The sequence below is a fragment of the Oncorhynchus mykiss genome, chromosome 5, assembly GCF_057628025.1.
Source record: "Oncorhynchus mykiss isolate SJ-2025 chromosome 5, ASM5762802v1, whole genome shotgun sequence".
NCBI classification, from domain to species: Eukaryota; Metazoa; Chordata; class Actinopteri; order Salmoniformes; family Salmonidae; genus Oncorhynchus; species Oncorhynchus mykiss.
The window spans coordinates 71245870-71264297 of NC_143026.1; the positions used below are offsets into that span (position 1 = coordinate 71245870).

Here is an 18428-nt window from a genome sequence, read left to right on the forward strand (position 1 = left end):
TACAGAGAGATCCTTAATGAAAACCTGCTCCAGAACGTTCAGAATGTTCAGGGGTGAAGGTTCACCTTCCTACAGGACAAGCACACAGCCAAGACAAAGCAGGAGTGGCTTCTGGGCAAGTCTCTGAATGTCCTTCAGTGGCCCAGCCAGATCCCGGACTTGATCCCGATCGAACATCTCTGGAGAGACCTGAAAATAGCTGTGCAGCGACGATCCCCATACAACCTGACAGAGCTTGAGAGGATCTGCAGAGAAGAATGGGAGAAACTCCCTAAGTACAGGTATGCCAAGCTTGTAGCGTCATAACCAATAAGACTTGAATCTGTAATCGCTGCCAAATGTGATTCAACAAAGTACTGAGTAAAGGGTCTGGATACTTATGTAAATGTGATATTTCCAGGTTTTTATTATTATAAAAAGAAAAACATTTATAAAAATCTGTTTTCTCTTTGTCATTTTGCCTTGTCATTTCTCAGTTTCCCAGCTTTGAGGCACCTGTACAATCTATCTGTATCTGTAATTGTTTGTTGATGCAGTAGTTTGGTGGTGTTAGGATGCTCCAGTTTTCCTTCATTCCGGATTTACACATTTTGGGACACAAGTTTGTCCTGCAAACTTTAATGAGTATGTAATGTATAATGTATGTAATCCCAATTGCCTCCTGTGAACAACAATACTTTTTTAAAGGAGACGTAAAACATTTAAGTTTGAGGGATTAACCTCATCAGGAAATATTTATAATATTAGTAATACTGGGTTAATGCGGGGACACGGTACTAGATGAGGTAGCCTGATGCAGAACCCACTGTAGGGTGAGAGCAGGGCTAGAGGGACCAATGTAATTCTCTGTGAAAAATGTACACTGTTACTTTCCTGGTGCCCTGGTGGCAGTATGTGGGAGGCATTGACCATGACGGATGGCACTGTCCCTGTCTCAGCCCTGCTGGAGTCTGTGTGTGGTCAGGTCAGACTGTGTATCTAACCAGTCTGTCAGTGCACACACAACCATGCATGCACACACTGTAGCGTCGTCTCTTGGACCAACAGGCTCCGAGACAGCTTCTACCACCAAGCCATAGGACTGATAAATAGCCATAAGACTGCTAAATAGTTAATTAAATGGTTACCCAGGCTATCTGAATTGACCCTATTTTGTACTGACTCTATGCACGCTCACAAGACTATATATACACACTGTATGCACACACCCTCATGCACACTAGACTGTCACTCACCACAAAACCCATGCACATTCACATACACTACATATGAACACAAACACAACACACACACACAAGTATACTGACACAACACACACACACACACACACACACACACACACACACACACACACACACACACACACACACACACATCTGCTGTTACTTACTGGTCATATTCCTTCATGGGGAAAAATAACAATACAACAGATGCAAGACGCACAGTAGACTTACCCAGGGGATTCACCATAGTCATTTTCAGTTCAGTCAGAACTATCCACCTGGGTAAAGGAGGCTGGTGTGAATAGTTGGGTGTGAATAGTTGTCATAAGAGTGGTTGCGTCACATTGCGTGACGTGTCTTCCAGGCCTGGGTGTCCTGTTGGTGTGTGAGTCTTTTAGTGTCAGGCCACACTGTTCTGCCACAGCGGGGGCGAGGAGCCCAGAGCCCAGAGCCCAGGCAGATCAGACTAGAATACCTCAGTCATCAATAATCCCCCAGGCATTCAGGCTGTCGCTGGAGCAGCATGGGAGTCTGGCCCAGTCAAAATACACAGCTATGACACAGGGAAATCAACATGACACTACTGCAGAGCTGGTTACCACTACACATTCTAACTGGCATGACGTCAAGATGAAATTAGAACATAATAAATATACTTTTTATTAGTAGTGAATTGCCAAACTGAAGGACATATCAACATGTTGTTTCAAGAGCCTCTGAATAGTATACTAAGAATTAGCATGACATGTTCCATCCATGGTAACCTGTCTCACTAAATGTAGTACTTATGGTAGAAGTTCTCCCTCTGGTGGGGATAGTGAAGACCAGAGACAAACGTTTATGAACAAGCTGCTGTCTCTGTCCGCAGTTCAAAGCAGGCAACGTATGTGTTCTTCTTAATTATCAAGGTATAATGCACACAGATTGGGCAAAATGTATTTATTTATTTGATTTCACTACCGGTATACAGATGAATGATGGACTCATTGCGTTGTGTTTGTGCTTCACAGAACAAAAGCATTCCGATGCAGACATGTTCTTCTACCTGCTGATGGTGTTCTCAGCCGTCAGCTCCCTGTACACTCTGATCTGGGACCTGAAGATGGACTGGGGCCTGTTTGACCGTGGAGCAGGGGAGAACACCTTCCTTAGGGAGGAGATTGTCTACCCACAGAAAGTGAGCATCACACACACATAACCTGCATGAACACACAGCACGGCACACACACACTCGTCCTCTGACCTGACTACGCCATTATATTTTCCAGGCGTACTACTACTGTGCCATCATAGAGGATGTGATCCTGCGTTTTGCCTGGACCATCCAGATCTCCCTCACCACCATGACCAACATCCCCTCTGTGGGAGACATCGTGGCCACCGTTCTGGCTCCTCTAGAGGTGTTCAGGTGGGTTACAGTATCACAGAGCTGGACAGACTACTTCTCTCTCTGTCTCTCTGCCCCCCCCCCTCTCTTTCTCTCTCTCTCATTATGTAATACCTCATTCTGTATCCCCACACAGGCGTTTTGTCTGGAACTTCTTCCGTCTGGAGAATGAGCACCTGAATAACTGTGGTGAGTTCCGTGCCGTGAGGGACATCTCGGTGGCTCCGCTGAACGCTGACGACCAGACGCTGCTGGAGCAGATGATGGACCAGGAGGACGGAGTCAGGAACCGTCAGGGCAAGAAGAGCTGGAAACGCAGCTACAGCCTGTCCCTGCGGCGCCCCCTGCTGTCCTCTCAGTAAGAACCTCCTCACACACGCACAGACACACACACACACGGCCACATGGCCAGGAATCGGTATATGTTAGCCTTGTGTTTGTCTGACAGTATCCATGTGTCTATTCCTTCTCTCATCCAGATCATCCAAGAAGGACACCAAGGTGTTGATTGAGGACACGGATGATGAGGCCTTCAGCTGAGCCCAAAGCACCAGCTCTACAACCCCAGTGATCACTCCATCACAGAGCTGCCTCACACACACACACACACCACACACACACCACACACACACATACACACACACACCACACACACACACATATACACACACCACACACACACACACACACACACACACATGCACAGGCAGACACAGGTAGACACGCAGGCAGACACAGGTAGACACGCAGGCAGACACAGGTAGACACACAGGCAGACACAGGTAGACACGCAGGCAGACACAGGTAGACACGCAGGCAGACACAGGTAGACACGCAGGCAGACACAAACATACACACTAATACATATAGACATACAAAGAAACACACAATAATTCAGTGACACACAAACAGATTAATTTATTCAAGCACAATCTCAGTATATGATATTGGTATAGATGAGATGGGATTACACACACACACACACACACACACACAGTTTTGAGTTCTTCAGACAAAGAGGGATACACACAGGAACATATTTGGAAAACCCACCAAGCACTGGGATTTTCCTATGAGTACTTTAATTTAACAGACTTTATGTTGATACTTTTTTGTTTGTATATTTGTTTTTGTAGTTCTTTGCCATTTTTGGAGATGTATTAGAGAACAAACGACTGTTTACATGCATTTATTATATTAGGATGAACAGGGAGAAGAAATATTTATCAAAAAGACTAATAATAATAACAAGCCTGAGCATGGACTCTGGATCGCAACATTTACCACAGCATATCAACAACATCAACTGGTTTCAACCTGTTGCTTCCTTTTCTACTCCACTTACTGGGTTGATTTTGTTTACTGAGTTGTAATAATAAAGTCAGTGTAAAACCCTGGCGGCACTTGCAGGAAAAGTGCATTTAATACAAACAAACAAAAACAACTTGTACAAAAATATAATTTAAACATATTTTAGTCTGTGAAAGTTGCTTTGTATATTTGTTCATGTGCACTATTATGTACTCCATGTATTATTTAGAAGAATGAGAATAGCTCAAGCATCTGTGCAATGATATGTATGTGTTTCTCAATGGTGGGAATGTTGAATTAGACTTGTGCCATGTTTTCTAAAAAGCTACTGTTTCCGTAGAAGACTAAGAACACTTCAGGTGGCTCATTCTCCCTCTCATATAAACTTTTCCCACAGATCAGTTAGCCAGCCCATGTTACAACTTCAAAGTTTTGCAAAAACAAACAAGTCAATTATCTAATTGGCTTAGTTCAAGTGCCCATAACTGTACTTTGCTTTTCTGCTAAAGCGTTATTTTAATGAATGTTGTTCACTGGCGTAGCATCAATCATCTAGCTAGCCTGAGAAGAATAGTCTGTTTGTTCTACTGAGATGTCTGAGAGTCTCGTGCATTTCTCTACCCTTTTAAGAATACTATCCCATTCTCTCTTTTTATTGCTCAACAACTAAAACAACACTGTGACCATTTTCGATTGCAGTGTTTTCTACTGATTGTGTGGGGCACTTTGTATTTTCTCTGTTGTTCTACTTTCTCAGAAGCAGTGGAGCGAGATCAGCTGACAGTGATCAGGGTTTTCCACTGGGGTTCCTCTGACTGTAATACCGCCAAGTAGATCATGTGGCATCTTCACAGGATATTGATTTCGTCTGTTGAGATGAGTTTTCCATGGGAGGGATGCCCTGGCTAAACAGGAGATCCTCATCTGTCATGTCTGCTAGCACTTTCACTATCCAAATAACAGTCCACACCCTGATCTGCCATTCTTCCTCTGAAATATCTACGAACTTTACAACAAAGCTACTGCATCACCTCTTTTGAATATAGAATGCATGCGTCATGTACAGTATCATAGGCCCTGGGACTCTGCGTGTGCCAGGGTTTTTGGTGGTAGGGTTTGTCAGGCCTGGGACCAAGTGAGCGAGTCGTATACCTGCTGTGTCAAGTGATCTTTAATCCTGGAAAGACTATGCTGTGGAACAGTAGTTCTCAGATCAGATAGCCGTGATTAAATAGGCCCGTCCTCCTTGGGTTGTAGGGCCTGCAGTATTTACTCTGTTGTTTAGGACTGGGTTAGCTCACAGTTTCAAGTCTCAGTGCCCAAAAATGATGTTGAAGGTGAAGTTGATTTATCATTTATCAACTCATTCTACAGTACATGTCTGTTTCTCATGCTTTTATGGCAATGCACTCATCAACAAAACTCATGATTTTGTTTTAACATATGTTGTTCCTTGATTAACATTGGTACTTTTTATTACTTGGTTTCGCCAAGAAAAAGAACCCCATGGAAATGGTTCAACTGGCATCCATTGTTAGCACTCTTTTTGTTTGTTCATTTTGTTACATGCATGCTTTACTTATATCATTTTCAAGCTGAATCTATCGGCTGTAACTTTGAAGCGGGTAAAGCCCCTTATCGTGGACCTCGTGGCTTTTCAAGGGAAGGATAAGTGTGTGTTGTTGACTGCTTTCTCCCCACTCACTGTGTGTGACAGCCTCTCTCTGTCACCCCGGGGCTCAACTGTGTTTACACAATGCAGTAGTTGATGTACAGTGTTGATGTGTCGATCAATCAGCATGAGCTTGTCTTGCCTTTCTCTTAGCCTTTCTTTATTATTTAGACTGTTGACGCGTCTAATGAGAAATGACAGTTGGGGTCCCAGCACCAAATATTTGTTTCAATTGCAAAGTTCATAGGCTACAAAATGTTGTAAATGTGTAATAGCACCATCAACAACAAGAAATACACACAATGTCGTGTGCCTTTGAGATAGATTTCTTCCATGACTGTGGTGATGATGCACTTAGACATTTGGCAATTATGGCTGTGCAATGAAGTCTGCTAGTGATAGAAACCACTATCACAAAACACACAATTCAATGATCTAACTACTGATTGTGTCCTCTTTGTTGGAAGAACAGTTGCTTCCACTTTCTTTCCACACTCACTACAAATATGGAACAGGCTAGTCAACCAGTCTTTCCACCAAAGAGCACCCTGCTGCAAGGTCACCTTTGGCATTTCAGTCCTTTTGAAGTGATGGAGAGCTCTTCTACCCCCCGAAACACACACACAGATACACACACTCTCTGTTTAATCTAGTCTAAAATACTGTTAACACTGTCCTCTTTTGTCAGAGACCACAAACTTCTCCCTCCCACCTTCATGAGATTGTTTAAGTATCACTCTGACAATTGTCTTGCCTGCATGCTGCTTTTGTTTTCCATTGTACATATCTGAATGATTGTTTTAATTATCTGGAGAATACTGATTATTCTAGCTGTACTGTTCTTCCTTGATTACATACATTGTTTTTCATTTAGCTTTAGCACAAGCAGTATTCCAGGTGTTGAGGAGCATTTTGATTGTTCACAATCCTGCATTCTTTAAGTGTAAAACCTGTTGAATTGTGTTTGTTAAAAAAAAAAGAAGAGAAAAAGTAGAAAGTGAACCTGGATTGTGATTGGCTGTATCTTGTTGGTGTTTCCATATTTTTTCCTGGCTCCCTCATCCTCAGGGTTTGCGTCCAGGGCTACTGGAGGGAGGGGACTAGGGGTTGACAACCCTCAGTCAAGCGAGTGATGACACTAACAAGATACTAATGGTTTCCTAAGATGAAAGCATTCTAATGCATATGACTGCTTAGCAGTTATTCACTAATTTATGTACAACTGAGCCATTTTTTAATGTCAAGATATGGTCAGAAAGTGATAACCCTTTGACATTGAGGGTTACTTTGTATAGGTTTTTTCTAAGACCTGAATCATACGCAAGCCCTGACATCACATTTTCTCATGAGTAATACCTCTCAATGATTTGCTGATTTTACTGCTTGCTAAATCCCATGTTATGTGCTTGATGTCTCTGCATATTTACTTCCTACTTGATGTTGTTGTACCCTTTCTAAAGTAGAAGACTAATGGTGTCTATAGTAACTACATGGATGTACTTTAAACACGTTATGAAAACTGATAAAAAGATCAGTTATGTGGTTGTGTTTTAAAAAGACAAGAAAGGAAATGTCTTACAATAGCCCTTTTACAGAGTAGATTGTAAATGTTGAGTGTATAACGCTGTACTATGATGGTTTTAACGATGGTCTCATTTGTATTTCTGTATACACTTTGGTGATCCTGTCACATCTGGGTTTTATAAACCACGCATATTTTTTTAAACTGTCGCCCTGGCTCTGGCTTTTTTATTTTGTCCATTCCATAATAAAAAATAGTGTTGTCTGTACCGAGATTTCCTAATGTTGAACATACATAGGTTAGGAATTTTGTTGGCAAATTCTTTGGAATGAGAAGAAAAGCCACAATGTTGCACTTCCAAGTTCTGCAGCCCAACACAATCAAGAAAACAAATTATATGGGGGAGGTGTTGCTGTATATACAGTACCAGTCAAAGGTTTAGACATACCTCATTTTTCTTAATTTTTTACTATTTTCTACATTGTAGAATAATAAAGGCACCATAACTATGAAATAACACATATGGAATCATGTAGTAAACAAGTGTCAAAATTAAAATATATTTTAGATTCTTCAAAGTAGCCACCCTTTGCCTTGACACTCTGTTATTCTCTCAACCAGCTTCACCTGGAATAGTTTTTCAACAGTCTTGAAGGAGTTCCCACATACACTGAGCACTTTTGGCTGATTTTTCTTCGCTCTGCATTTCAACTCATCCCAAACCATCTCAATTGGGTTAAGGTCAGGTGATTGTGGAGGCCAGGTCATCTGATGCAGCACTCCTTCCTTCTTGGTCAAATGGCCCTTACACAGCCTGGAGGTGTTGGGTCATTGTCCTGTTAAAAAACAAATGATAGTGGGACTAAGCCCAAACCAGAATTCTGTGGTAGCCATGCTGGTTAAGTGTGCCTTAAATTCTAAATAAATCAGTGTCACCAGCAAAACACACCCACACCTCCTCCTCCATGCTTCAGTGGGAACCACACATGCGGAGATCATCCGTTCATCTACTCTGCATCTCACCAAGACAAGGCAGTTGGAACCACAAATCTCAAATTTGGACTCATCAGACCAAAGAATAGATTTCCACCGGTTTAATGTCCATTGCTCATGTTTCTTGGCCCAAGCAAATCTTCTTATTGGTGTCCTTTAGTTTATTTTTGTTTAAAAAAAAAAATATTTTATTGAATATCCGAAACATGCAGTATAGTAATGGTTCCTTTGCAGCAATTCGACCATGAAGTCCTGATTCACGCAGCCTCCTCTGTACAGTTGATGTTGAGCTGTATCTGTTACTTGAACTCTGATGCATTTATTTGGGCTGCAATCTGAGGTGCAGTTAACTAATGAACTTTACCTCTGCAGAGGTAACTCTGGGTCTTCCTTCCTGTGGTCTTCATGGGAGCCAGTTATCATAGCGCTTCATGTTTTTTGCGACTGCACTTGAAGAAACTGTCAAAGTTCTTGACATTTTCTGTATTGACCGACCTTGATCTTAAAGTAATGATGGACTGTCATATTTCTCTTTGCTTATTCAAGCTGTTCTTGCCATAATATGGACATGGTCTTTTACCAAATAGGGCTATCTTCTGTATACCACCCCTACCTTGTCACAACAACTGATTGGCTCAAACGCATTGAGAAGGAAAGAAATTCCACAAGGAACACCTTTTAACTGAAATGCATTCCAGGGGACTAACTCATGAAGCTGGTTGAGAGAATGCCAAGAGAAACCCTGGAATGAATAGGCGTGTCCAAACGTTTGACTGGTACTGTATATAAAATGTTAAAAATGCTTTTCCATGCTGTTTAAGAAGTTCACAACTCAGTTGTTTATTCATGATAACTGATACAGGATAAATGTTATACATTATTTTAACACTGATAGTTTATTTTAGTATGCAAAATGACAAACCAAAGTAAAGATTTGAATATGATACATAATTCTGATGTTCCATAAAATGTACAAAGTTAAATCAATTGTGAGGACTTGTCACACTGGCAATCAATCATCTGTTTAGTCACAAGAAAAATAAAAATGACCAGAAAAAAAAAGTAAATATCAAGAAATGGCTGCCTGCAAAACACTAAGATCATGTAATTTTACATTTTTCATCATATTCATGTAAATGCATATATAAAATGTGTACAGTTGTATATGCACATACAGTAATCAAATTACTGAAGTTGAGCTTACTGTACAAAAGACATTGTGGAGCATGAAACACATTTTTAACCATTTCTCAGTACTTCAGTATAAACATATACAAAAACAAACAAAAGGCCCTCTGGCTTCAGAAGCTAAAAACTACAATGGACTTAAAAAAAAAGAGAGACATTCACATTTCTGAAACAAAAAATGATTTTATTCTCACGACCCTCTGCTTGCACTGCTGACTGTGTGAACAGAGAAGCAGCATGGGTGAATCGGATGAAGAGCTCCTGTGTTCCGCACTGGATCCCCCAATCTCAGTCTCAACACGTCTGCAAAGTCCAACCAGTCTCTCTCTGTGTGTGTAGTAGGTCAGGTGTGTGTGTGTGTGAGAGAGATTGTGTGTGGATCCAGCCTCTAGGGAGAGGGAGGTTTCCTACTGTAATGCACCTGGTATCTGTTGACAGGCAGGCCTTTGACCTGTGTGTTGAGGCAGGTGGTCTTGCAGGGGATCATGTCCTCTGCCTCCTCACCCATCAGCCAGTCGTGGACCGAGCGATCGGCCGCCGGAGGCACGTGCTCTGCCAGCCAGCCCTGGTGCCACTTGTCAAAGCGCTCGTGCTGTTTCACAGCCACCCTGTGCTGGGACTGAGGGAGAGAGACGGGAAGAGTTAGTGAAGCCTACAGACAGGGCTTCATGCACCACTGTGGAAGCAGTCTGGATGATAAGGTCCAGCTGATGCCAAAACAAGACACATAACACATTAAATGAACTTGGAACCAGAATTTATGTCTGCCATCTAAAGCTATAAATCATTAAAGAGACAAGATATTCCTGCCTTAGCTGTTCTTCACCTCAAAACACATACAGAATAAGACATAAATACTAATAGCTACCTTCCTGGCTTTGACCAGCGCTCCCCGCCGGTACATGTAGTCCTCAGAGTTCATGACGAACACCATCTTGTGGGTGTTGAGTTTGAAGCGGCAGTCCAGACTGCCAGCACTCTCCACACCCAGCTGTCTGTGCCACTCCCGTCTGCAGCGCATCGCCTCCACCTGGCGCACCTGCCAGCGTCTGAAGTGCCTCAGGTTCCTACACACAGAGACCCACACACGGTAGCACAGGGAAGCGGGGGACAGTCAGAGTTTATCAGAAGGAAAATACTGTGCCTCAGGATCAGACAGAGGACCACAGGGACAACCACATTCAGATTCAAATCAGGGCCTGTGATACTAGGACTCATTTTGTGCATTGCTGTTCTGGCGGGCAAAAAACATCTGCACTCAAATACTTTTGCGCAGTCATTATTTAAGACAGTGAAATGACAAAATGTGAAAACACAATAGAGGATTGCTATGTAACATCTAGGGAAATAATGTGGCTTCATACGATGGCCAATATATGGACATCACAACTAACGGTAATAGCATGAATCTCTTACCTGGGCAAAAATACAGGTTTGAAAAAGTAGCCTTCAGTCTGCGAGCAAAGCGTTGACTCTGTCCCTACAAACTGTTCCATATAGCTGGACAGGCACTGGACAGGGAAAGAGAATGTAATCAATATGGAAAAAAGCCAGGACATTGCAAAAACACTAAAACTGAGATTAAATAACAAAAAAGCTATAAACTCAGAGGTTTAATGATCATTTTACCTTGTATTGACTTTTGAAAGTAGGTGGGAGAACGAATAATGTTTACAATTTAATAACCTCAACCTGTGTTGTATAAACGCAAGCTGCCCTTCAAAATCTGAAGCAGCAAGTTGCCTTACAAGGTCAGTCTATGTTGATGTCCAAAGGGAATCCTGTGACATTCTATGGGTGCGACTGTCCATAGGATTCTTTACCTGCACATCCAGGGGATCATCGGCCTGGGCCTCCTCTGTGTCCAGCAGCTCAATGGTCAAGGTGACCTGGCCTTTGTTCTGAATGAACAACACCTACAAAGGCAAATCACACCACAGCAAGCTATTAAACATCACGATTAACACCTATGACTGTTTCAGAATGCACAACATCTCTGTTCCAAAAAAGCAGCAGCTAAAGCCCTACACTAACGCTAGGAGGAAACTATTCCCTCTCAACCAAATAAAAGATACACCCTCAGAGTCTCCCCATGCTCAAGCACAGAATCAATATAAAATCATATCAAATATTCAAGGCTAAAAGTTTCGGCGTCTGTCTCCCCAGCGCAGGCCATTACCTTGAAGCAGTTCTCCTCAGCCATGACCCTCTCAGACTTCCACTGGTAGCTGGTCTCCCAGGCTGCTCTCACACACTGGGACGACAGGTTCCCCCCCGCTGCACCCCTCTTCCTCTCAGCCAGGTACAGCTCAGCCACCTGCAGGCACACCTCGTCACTCACCAGGTGCTGCAGCTGCACAGAGACAGAGAAATGATATGTCAGCCCGGAGGAAGGAGAACCTACAGGCATTCAGAGAACAGTCAAACACTTCAGGATCACAATGTTATTGAGGTAAAGCATGAATATGTAGTGAACGGATATGGATCTGGTTCTGTAGAATGCAACCGGGCAGCTTAAGAGACAATCCTGACCTGTCTAATGGTATTCTGGATGAGCTTGTCGATGGTGAAGCCGATGTAGGCGTGGATGGTGAACATTTCCCGCAGTGTGTCCTCATACTGCGTAGACTCCAGGTTCCCATCCAGAAGACTGCGCACCATGTCCAAAAACGCTGGGTAGTACTCCTCCAGTTCCACCTCACCTGTGGATCGAGTACAAAAAAAACTAGGGCTAACTTTAGCCCAATGTTCCCTCTCCCATACAGAGATACACACTCACCAATGTGGAATACAAAATATTAAAAGACAAAAACAGAGAAGTTCTCTCACTTGGCTGTTTGAGGCGGAGCTCCATGGCCAGGTCGCTGGCCTTATCCCTGCGACCCTCTGCCATCAGCAGCCTCTCACGGTTCTGCTCGGCCCGGTGCTCCAGCAGCTGCCGTTCTGCCTGCCGGTACACCCTCAGCAGCCGCTGGCACAGGGTCTGGTGCAGCCGCAGGAAGAAGTACCAGTTGTTGTTGACGAAAAACAGGTTGTAGACTCCGTCCAGCTCCTTCTGGTGCTCTGCCTCAGGGTCTCTCAGGTCCACCTTCTCCCCTCCTTCTGGGGCCAGGCTGTGAGAGGCTCCACCCAGCTCCGCTGTCTGAGGAGAGGTGCAGCGCCGCCGCCTCGACTCCCCGTTCAGTTGCTGTTGCTGCGGCTGGCCAACTGGTGCTGCTACTGCTCCTGTTATGCTGCTGCTACCACCACCTCCCCGGTCTCCTCCCTCCTCCACCTCTGCCTCCTCGTCCGTCCACTCCTCCGTCTCACTGAGCTCGCCGCGGCGGGAGAAGAAGAGGTCAGGGACAAAGTGCTGGATGATGCGCTTGATATGGTCCTTGTCATCCTTGTGGATGGTGGGCTGGCGTTTGACGTGGTAGATGATGAGAGAGGCGGCGTCCTCCAGGATCTGCTTGTCCTCATAGGTGAACACCATGTGTGGCTCGCTGACCACTGCCGCACTGCTCCCATCACGCCCCTGTTGGCCCACGCCCCCCTCCTCTGTGCTCTGCTCCTGACGCTTAAGGGGTACAGACGTGTTAGACACAGAGAGGAGATTTATCAATAAAGAAAGTAGATAATTGACATCGGAGTACTCACCTCATCATAAACACTTTCAATCTCATTGAGCAGGCTCTTGGATCGGAGGGCCTTCATGTCATTTTGCTTGAAGTTGACCCCCTGGTGGTCCAGGGACTTGAGGTAGGCCTTCTCATACTGCTCCCTCCAGATCTTGTTGAAGCCCTGCTGGGCTTCTCTCCACTCCTCCTCCTTCGCTTTCAATCTACAGACACAGCAGAGAAGACATGGAAGAATTAACACACAGCTAGATTCACATTAGCCAAGTATCTTAGTTACACCCCTGGATGTGTGTGTGGTTTGTGTGTGCACCCTGACCTCTTGAGCACCACAGGCACAGCAGTAGCAGGGCTCCTCTTCAGACCCTCTATAATCTCAGGGGCCTTGTCGCCATAGATACGGTAGACGGCTCGGCGCTGGATGACCTCAGAGGTGCCACCCAGACAGTCGTCCAGGCGGAAGCGGTCCTGGTCCTCGGGCGACAGACGGGACAGCTTCTTCTGAACACTCTCCAGGACCCGGATGGTGGCCAGGTTTGTCTCCAGGACCACATCCAACTTGAGGAAACAGGAAAATAACCATTAGCAATCGTTCTGGAACATGTTCTGCAGAATCATTCAGATGAACAATGCCCTGGGTAGATAAGGGAGAACAGTCTGTTTGTATATAGTTTGTGGCTGAAGTAATAGTAGTTCTGATATCTCATCTTGCTTACTTCAAACCTCTCATCCTCACAGCGATGAAGCTGCTCCTCATATGGGGTTTTCTTAGAGCTTGCAAACGTAGAGTCCTCGGACCATGAGGGGAAGGAAACCCAGGTGTCATTCAATACCTGTAAATGCAGGAAATCAGGACTTTAACACCCGTTTGGTTTCACTTTCAATAATAGTGCCTGGGAAAAATAATAATCACATGCTCAATTCTGATCACTGTCAAGGCCAGATATCTAGCCTTCAAACAACTTTTTTCTGTCTTCCACTAACAGACTCAAAAAATGCTATGAACTTGGACTAGAAATCAGTGCTGGAATGGCAAATCTTAAAAAACAGAACTTGTTTAATTTATGCAGACCTCTTTGCAGATGGCAGTGCGGCCGCTGCACTTGGGCTGCTGGTAAGTCTTGGGTAGTGCTCTGTAGCTGGATCCCAGGCGCTTGCAAGATGCATAGTCGACCTCCCTGCCCCCACCCCCTTCCATGTAGCGGTCCGACAGGCCCGACATTGAATGAGAGAGCTCCTTGTCACCCAGAAATGACTTGAACTGGGTATATAGCTCTGGAAACTTCCTGGAGGAAATAATGAACATGTACAAATAAATGAATGGCTCAAGAGGAGACTTGGCAAAACATACTGCCCTTCATAGAGTACAAAAATATCAGTATGCATTCATTTACTCCGGAAGACATCAGTGACTGTTCCCTTTGAAAGCTCCCATGGTCCAATGTAAGCTCCCACAGTCCACTTACCCCAAAAAGGGGGTGACAAGCTGCAGCAGCTCTGCTCCCGAAACCACTTCCTGGTTAAACAAAGCAATGCAGCGGAGGAAGTTTTCATACACCTCCTGGCTCTTGAAGAAACGTCGAACCTGCAACAAATCAAAACATTATCGTCATTGGTGACCAAGGATTTCATGATGTCTGTCAGAGCCAAAACATTATGGAATCATTCCAACACTGACACTTGTGTCATCTTGAGCATTACCTTGTCAAAAAAGGTGAACTCCCGCAAGACTCCATGCTTCCCAACTGAGGCAAAGGACTGGTCTTGGGAGCACGAAAACTTCATCTTTTTCTAAAATAACCAAACCATAACCAATCACATACAATAAAGGTCTTCTAGAAAAATGCTAAAGCATATGAATGTGTGATTAAGTCCAAACCTTGAGCAGTGGCGTCATATGCGGCAGCAGCATGGGCCTTGATCTCTTCTTGCTATGTTTGCTCATATCCTCATCCTCTGCCCTCTTCAGTTGGTCTTTCCCTGTCAGGGAGCTGCCAGTGAACTGAAAGAACACAGAACTAATAGTTCGATATAGCAACACAAATGGCACTGAAAATCAACTGATCAAACATAATGACCCTGGACAGGTAACAATCTCAGAAAGAAGGGGAAAATACTAACCAATGATCTCTTAGCATCTGGTAAGAACTGTCCAAACTCAGCCAGTAAGTCCTCTTGGCCTTTGAAGAGGCTGGCCACTTTTGAGAAAACTTCATCCTCTGTCATCCCACTACTACTACGACCCCGGCTCTCCTTGACTTCAAGCTGCTCCTTCTGTTAGCACAAAAAAAGACTGTTGTTCCATCTGAGTAACTGTGATAGGATACACACTCATCTGCAACAATTTAAAGTTGCTTTGACCTAGATGCTAGCAAACAACTTCACTTTAAGCAGACATCAATCAAATGTGTTGTTTTCAATTGACAGAAAAACAAATCAATTACCATATTGATGACACAGTGTACCTGGTAAGTGTGTAGTATCTCAAGGAAGGATCTGTAGATCTCTGGATGGTCTAAGAAGCGGTTTTTGATCTTGTTGACATAGCTGATAGCACTGTCAAATTCTACTGGGCTGGGCTCCGAGGCAGGGGGGGACACCGAGGAGGACTGTGGCTGGGACTGGCTCTCTCTGCTGGGGAGTGGCAAGGACAGTCTACTGGGGGGCTCTGGGGGTCCAGAGGACGAGGAGATGCTTTCAGGCGATGCCACAGCTTCACTTTGGGCAGACCCAGCTTCAGCAACAGATGAGCCAGTGGCACTCACAGCAGGGCTTGCAATACTCTTCCCCTGGCCTGGGGAGACCTACCAAAGAAAAGGGGCACTCATGTTAAACATAAATTAACTTCACAACATGCATCTTAAGAGCACCTTTGTGTATGTGTAGATGTTCTGCTCGGGTGAAAAACTCCACGTATATATAGGCCCACTATATATATACACTTTGTGTGGATATTGATTCATAAAACTGAGTTACACAACTTGTTGTGCAGAGGCAGCCAGTATTACGATTGTCTGGAAACCCAATCCACACACATTTATAGTGACCCACCTGGGAAGAGAAAGGTGACTGAAGGAAAACCACTCCATTCTTGGGAATCTCTATCCGATAGCCTGGGGGCAGGAAGGCATTGAATCCTAAGACAAGGTCCGGGTGTCCGTGGAAGAGCTGAGACACACGGTTTATAACGCCTGGTGTGTCAATGCTATGAACGAGGAGAAAAATATTTTTATAGGGACAGAGGACATGACCTTAAATGAGGTGGCATTAAGAACATCTGCTTTTCATCACATTTAAAGGCCCAGTGCAGTCAAAATTGTGTTTTTACTGTGTTGTATATCATATTGTACAAAAGCTGATGAGACTAACACAGTAAAAGTGTGACAACATCTGAAGGTTTCAATAAGCGGATGGCGTCTTTCCATGGTGGTACCGCCATGGGGTAAATCGATTAATAGATCAATAACAAAAAGAGAGTTCCAAACCTCCCTGCCAATAATAGCTAGTTTTCAGTTTCCACCTCCCCACTCAGACCTAACAAAACTTTGACATGATAAAAGTTGTCCAAAAATATACTTTTAGTCCATTTTAATGGAAATCTATTACAGTAAGGTATGTAATTGTTAGCCAGAAATGATTTGATATTAATATAAAAATGTCTGCATTGGGCCTTTAATTAAGATAGATTTTTACACTATTAAAGTTAATCACTTATCAAGAAATAGGAAAGGGAAATGCTATACCTTTGTGATTTAAATTCTTTCATTATGTCAAGAAATTTGTTATATATTCCAGGGTCATTCCCAAATCGTATTTTCACTTGGTCCAGGTATGATAGGGCATCTTCAACCTGAGGGTAAAGATCATGGTGAGGCACCAAATGAAAATTCATTAGAGCAAATTGTTTTTTTTCTCCAGAACATACAAGAAATTAAGGGGCCCACACCAGATTACCACCAGATCATCAACAAAGAACATAGTGTGGTGTGTGTTATGTTATAACTGTTATTACACGTTCACAAACACAGGGGCAAACCAATCATGTTGCTCCTCAATGCAGTCACTAGCTGAATAACTTATGGCATGTCTTGACCATAACTCGTTTAGCTAGCTACCTTTCCAACTATCTACCAGTATTATTCGCAGCTACACTTCAAATAATAGGCAGATAAAACAAATCTTGTTCAGACTAGTTTAATAAATAGGTTGACTATACATGACATCGAAACACCTTTGTCTTTGATACATTAACGTAGCTCAAATCTGGCCAACTATGAAAACGCAAACTGTATGGTTAGCTAGCTAACAAAATCGATGGTTCTGTGTGCTTGGTGGAAAACAAGGAATACGCCTGAATAAACAATAAACGTTAGGGTTTTCTAAATATACCATGCTGTTCATAACCAAGCGAGTGAACCGACGAGTATGTTTGCTAGCTGTCGACCTCGGATTACAAACCAGCAAAGACAAGTCTCCCATTTTGTGCCAACAAACACCATCCCATTCTAGACAACGCACGTTTGACTTTGTTCTGCCTGGTAGTGTGGGCAGAGAAGGTGAACAAGGAACTTCGGATGTCCGAAGTTATCTGACAATCGAAACTAGGTAGCTTCTAGCCAGCCAAATCAACTTGCTTGATAACCTACGTTACATCCTACTAGGCTGTATTTGGATGACCCAGTGACTCATTACTAAAATCGTGTTTAACGCCATTGAAGAACCCAAGTTAGCTGGCGTTTGCTAACCTCCACTAAAGTACTGTGCATGCATGCAACAACAAACGCCAACTAGCGTTATCTAGCTAGTAACATTCCAATCAGAACCCCTTATGATTAGCTAGCAAGCTAACTCGTTAGCATCGAGAGATGGCCAATATCTGACGAACACAAAATGGTTCTGAGGAAGACTTTTCCATTTTTGTTCCCGTCTCTTACCTTCAGTTTCTGAAAGTGCTGTTGTTGCACTTGTTTTTGTACAACATAGGCCTTGTCTTGAATTTGGTTTATTTGTTTCGGGTTGCTGTGTGCCTGAATTTTCGCCATTATCCCGGCGATAGTGGCCACTACTACTTGATTATAAGCTTCAGTATATGGTTGTTGGCTAGCCGACAAATCTAGCTCTTCGTCGGGAAACCAGCTAGCAACGCTTATTTGGCTAACGTTAGCCAGCAAGCAAGAGGGAAAATCCAACCAGGTAACTTAGCTATGATAAGCTACTACTCGATTTGACTTTGAATGAACGCCATTATTGGTCCAACGAGTGACTACTACTGGTGCGCTATGTCAGAGTGAAGCCTCTTTTAAAACAAGCTTTGAGACAATGGTTGCTGATTATGTTATTTTAAATTAACGATTGCCTGTCTCTTTAAATTCGGCGGCAGCTGTGCAGTCAGTCTTGCTCAATCTTGGCATCCGGAAGCACAGTTGATCAGTGCGCAGACGCATGGAGAAATGGGTGGAGTCGGCTTCATAATGATGCGTTCATAACAAGTGGGAAGGTGGTTATTACCAATTAG

The 18428-nt window shown here is 43.7% G+C and overlaps 2 protein-coding genes across 3 annotated transcripts in view; one reads left to right on the forward strand and one right to left on the reverse strand.

Annotated features, from left to right (window-relative positions):
• The window catches only part of LOC110524448 (solute carrier family 53 member 1), a 77068-nt gene extending 69685 nt beyond the window's left edge, over positions 1 to 7383 (forward strand). The window contains exons 12-15 of the mRNA XM_036978243.2: positions 2234 to 2400; positions 2492 to 2631; positions 2747 to 2968; positions 3090 to 7383. Coding sequence (XP_036834138.1) covers positions 2234 to 2400; positions 2492 to 2631; positions 2747 to 2968; positions 3090 to 3150 — 590 coding nt within the window. The 3' untranslated portion in view covers positions 3151 to 7383. The remainder of the gene's footprint in view (positions 1 to 2233; positions 2401 to 2491; positions 2632 to 2746; positions 2969 to 3089) is intronic.
• Positions 7384 to 8923: 1540 nt separating this feature from the next.
• sin3b (SIN3 transcription regulator family member B) lies at positions 8924 to 18389 on the reverse strand. Of its 2 annotated transcripts, none has more exons than XM_021604088.3 (19): positions 17848 to 18389; positions 16657 to 16763; positions 15965 to 16118; positions 15379 to 15717; positions 15035 to 15187; positions 14793 to 14915; positions 14615 to 14704; positions 14380 to 14498; positions 13986 to 14199; positions 13630 to 13746; positions 13233 to 13471; positions 12936 to 13119; positions 12126 to 12855; positions 11829 to 11998; positions 11476 to 11649; positions 11120 to 11212; positions 10713 to 10807; positions 10165 to 10363; positions 8924 to 9915 (listed from the first exon to the last, which is right to left on the reverse strand). In XM_021604088.3, exons 1-19 carry the CDS (start codon positions 17953 to 17955, stop codon positions 9685 to 9687), a joined length of 3639 nt encoding a protein of 1212 aa, XP_021459763.2. In that variant the 5' UTR covers positions 17956 to 18389; the 3' UTR covers positions 8924 to 9684. The 2 variants fall into 2 exon arrangements, with proteins under 2 accessions (XP_021459763.2, XP_021459762.2); XM_021604087.3 differs by having other exon boundaries at positions 15358 to 15717.
• Between the last annotated feature and the right edge of the window lie 39 nt (positions 18390 to 18428).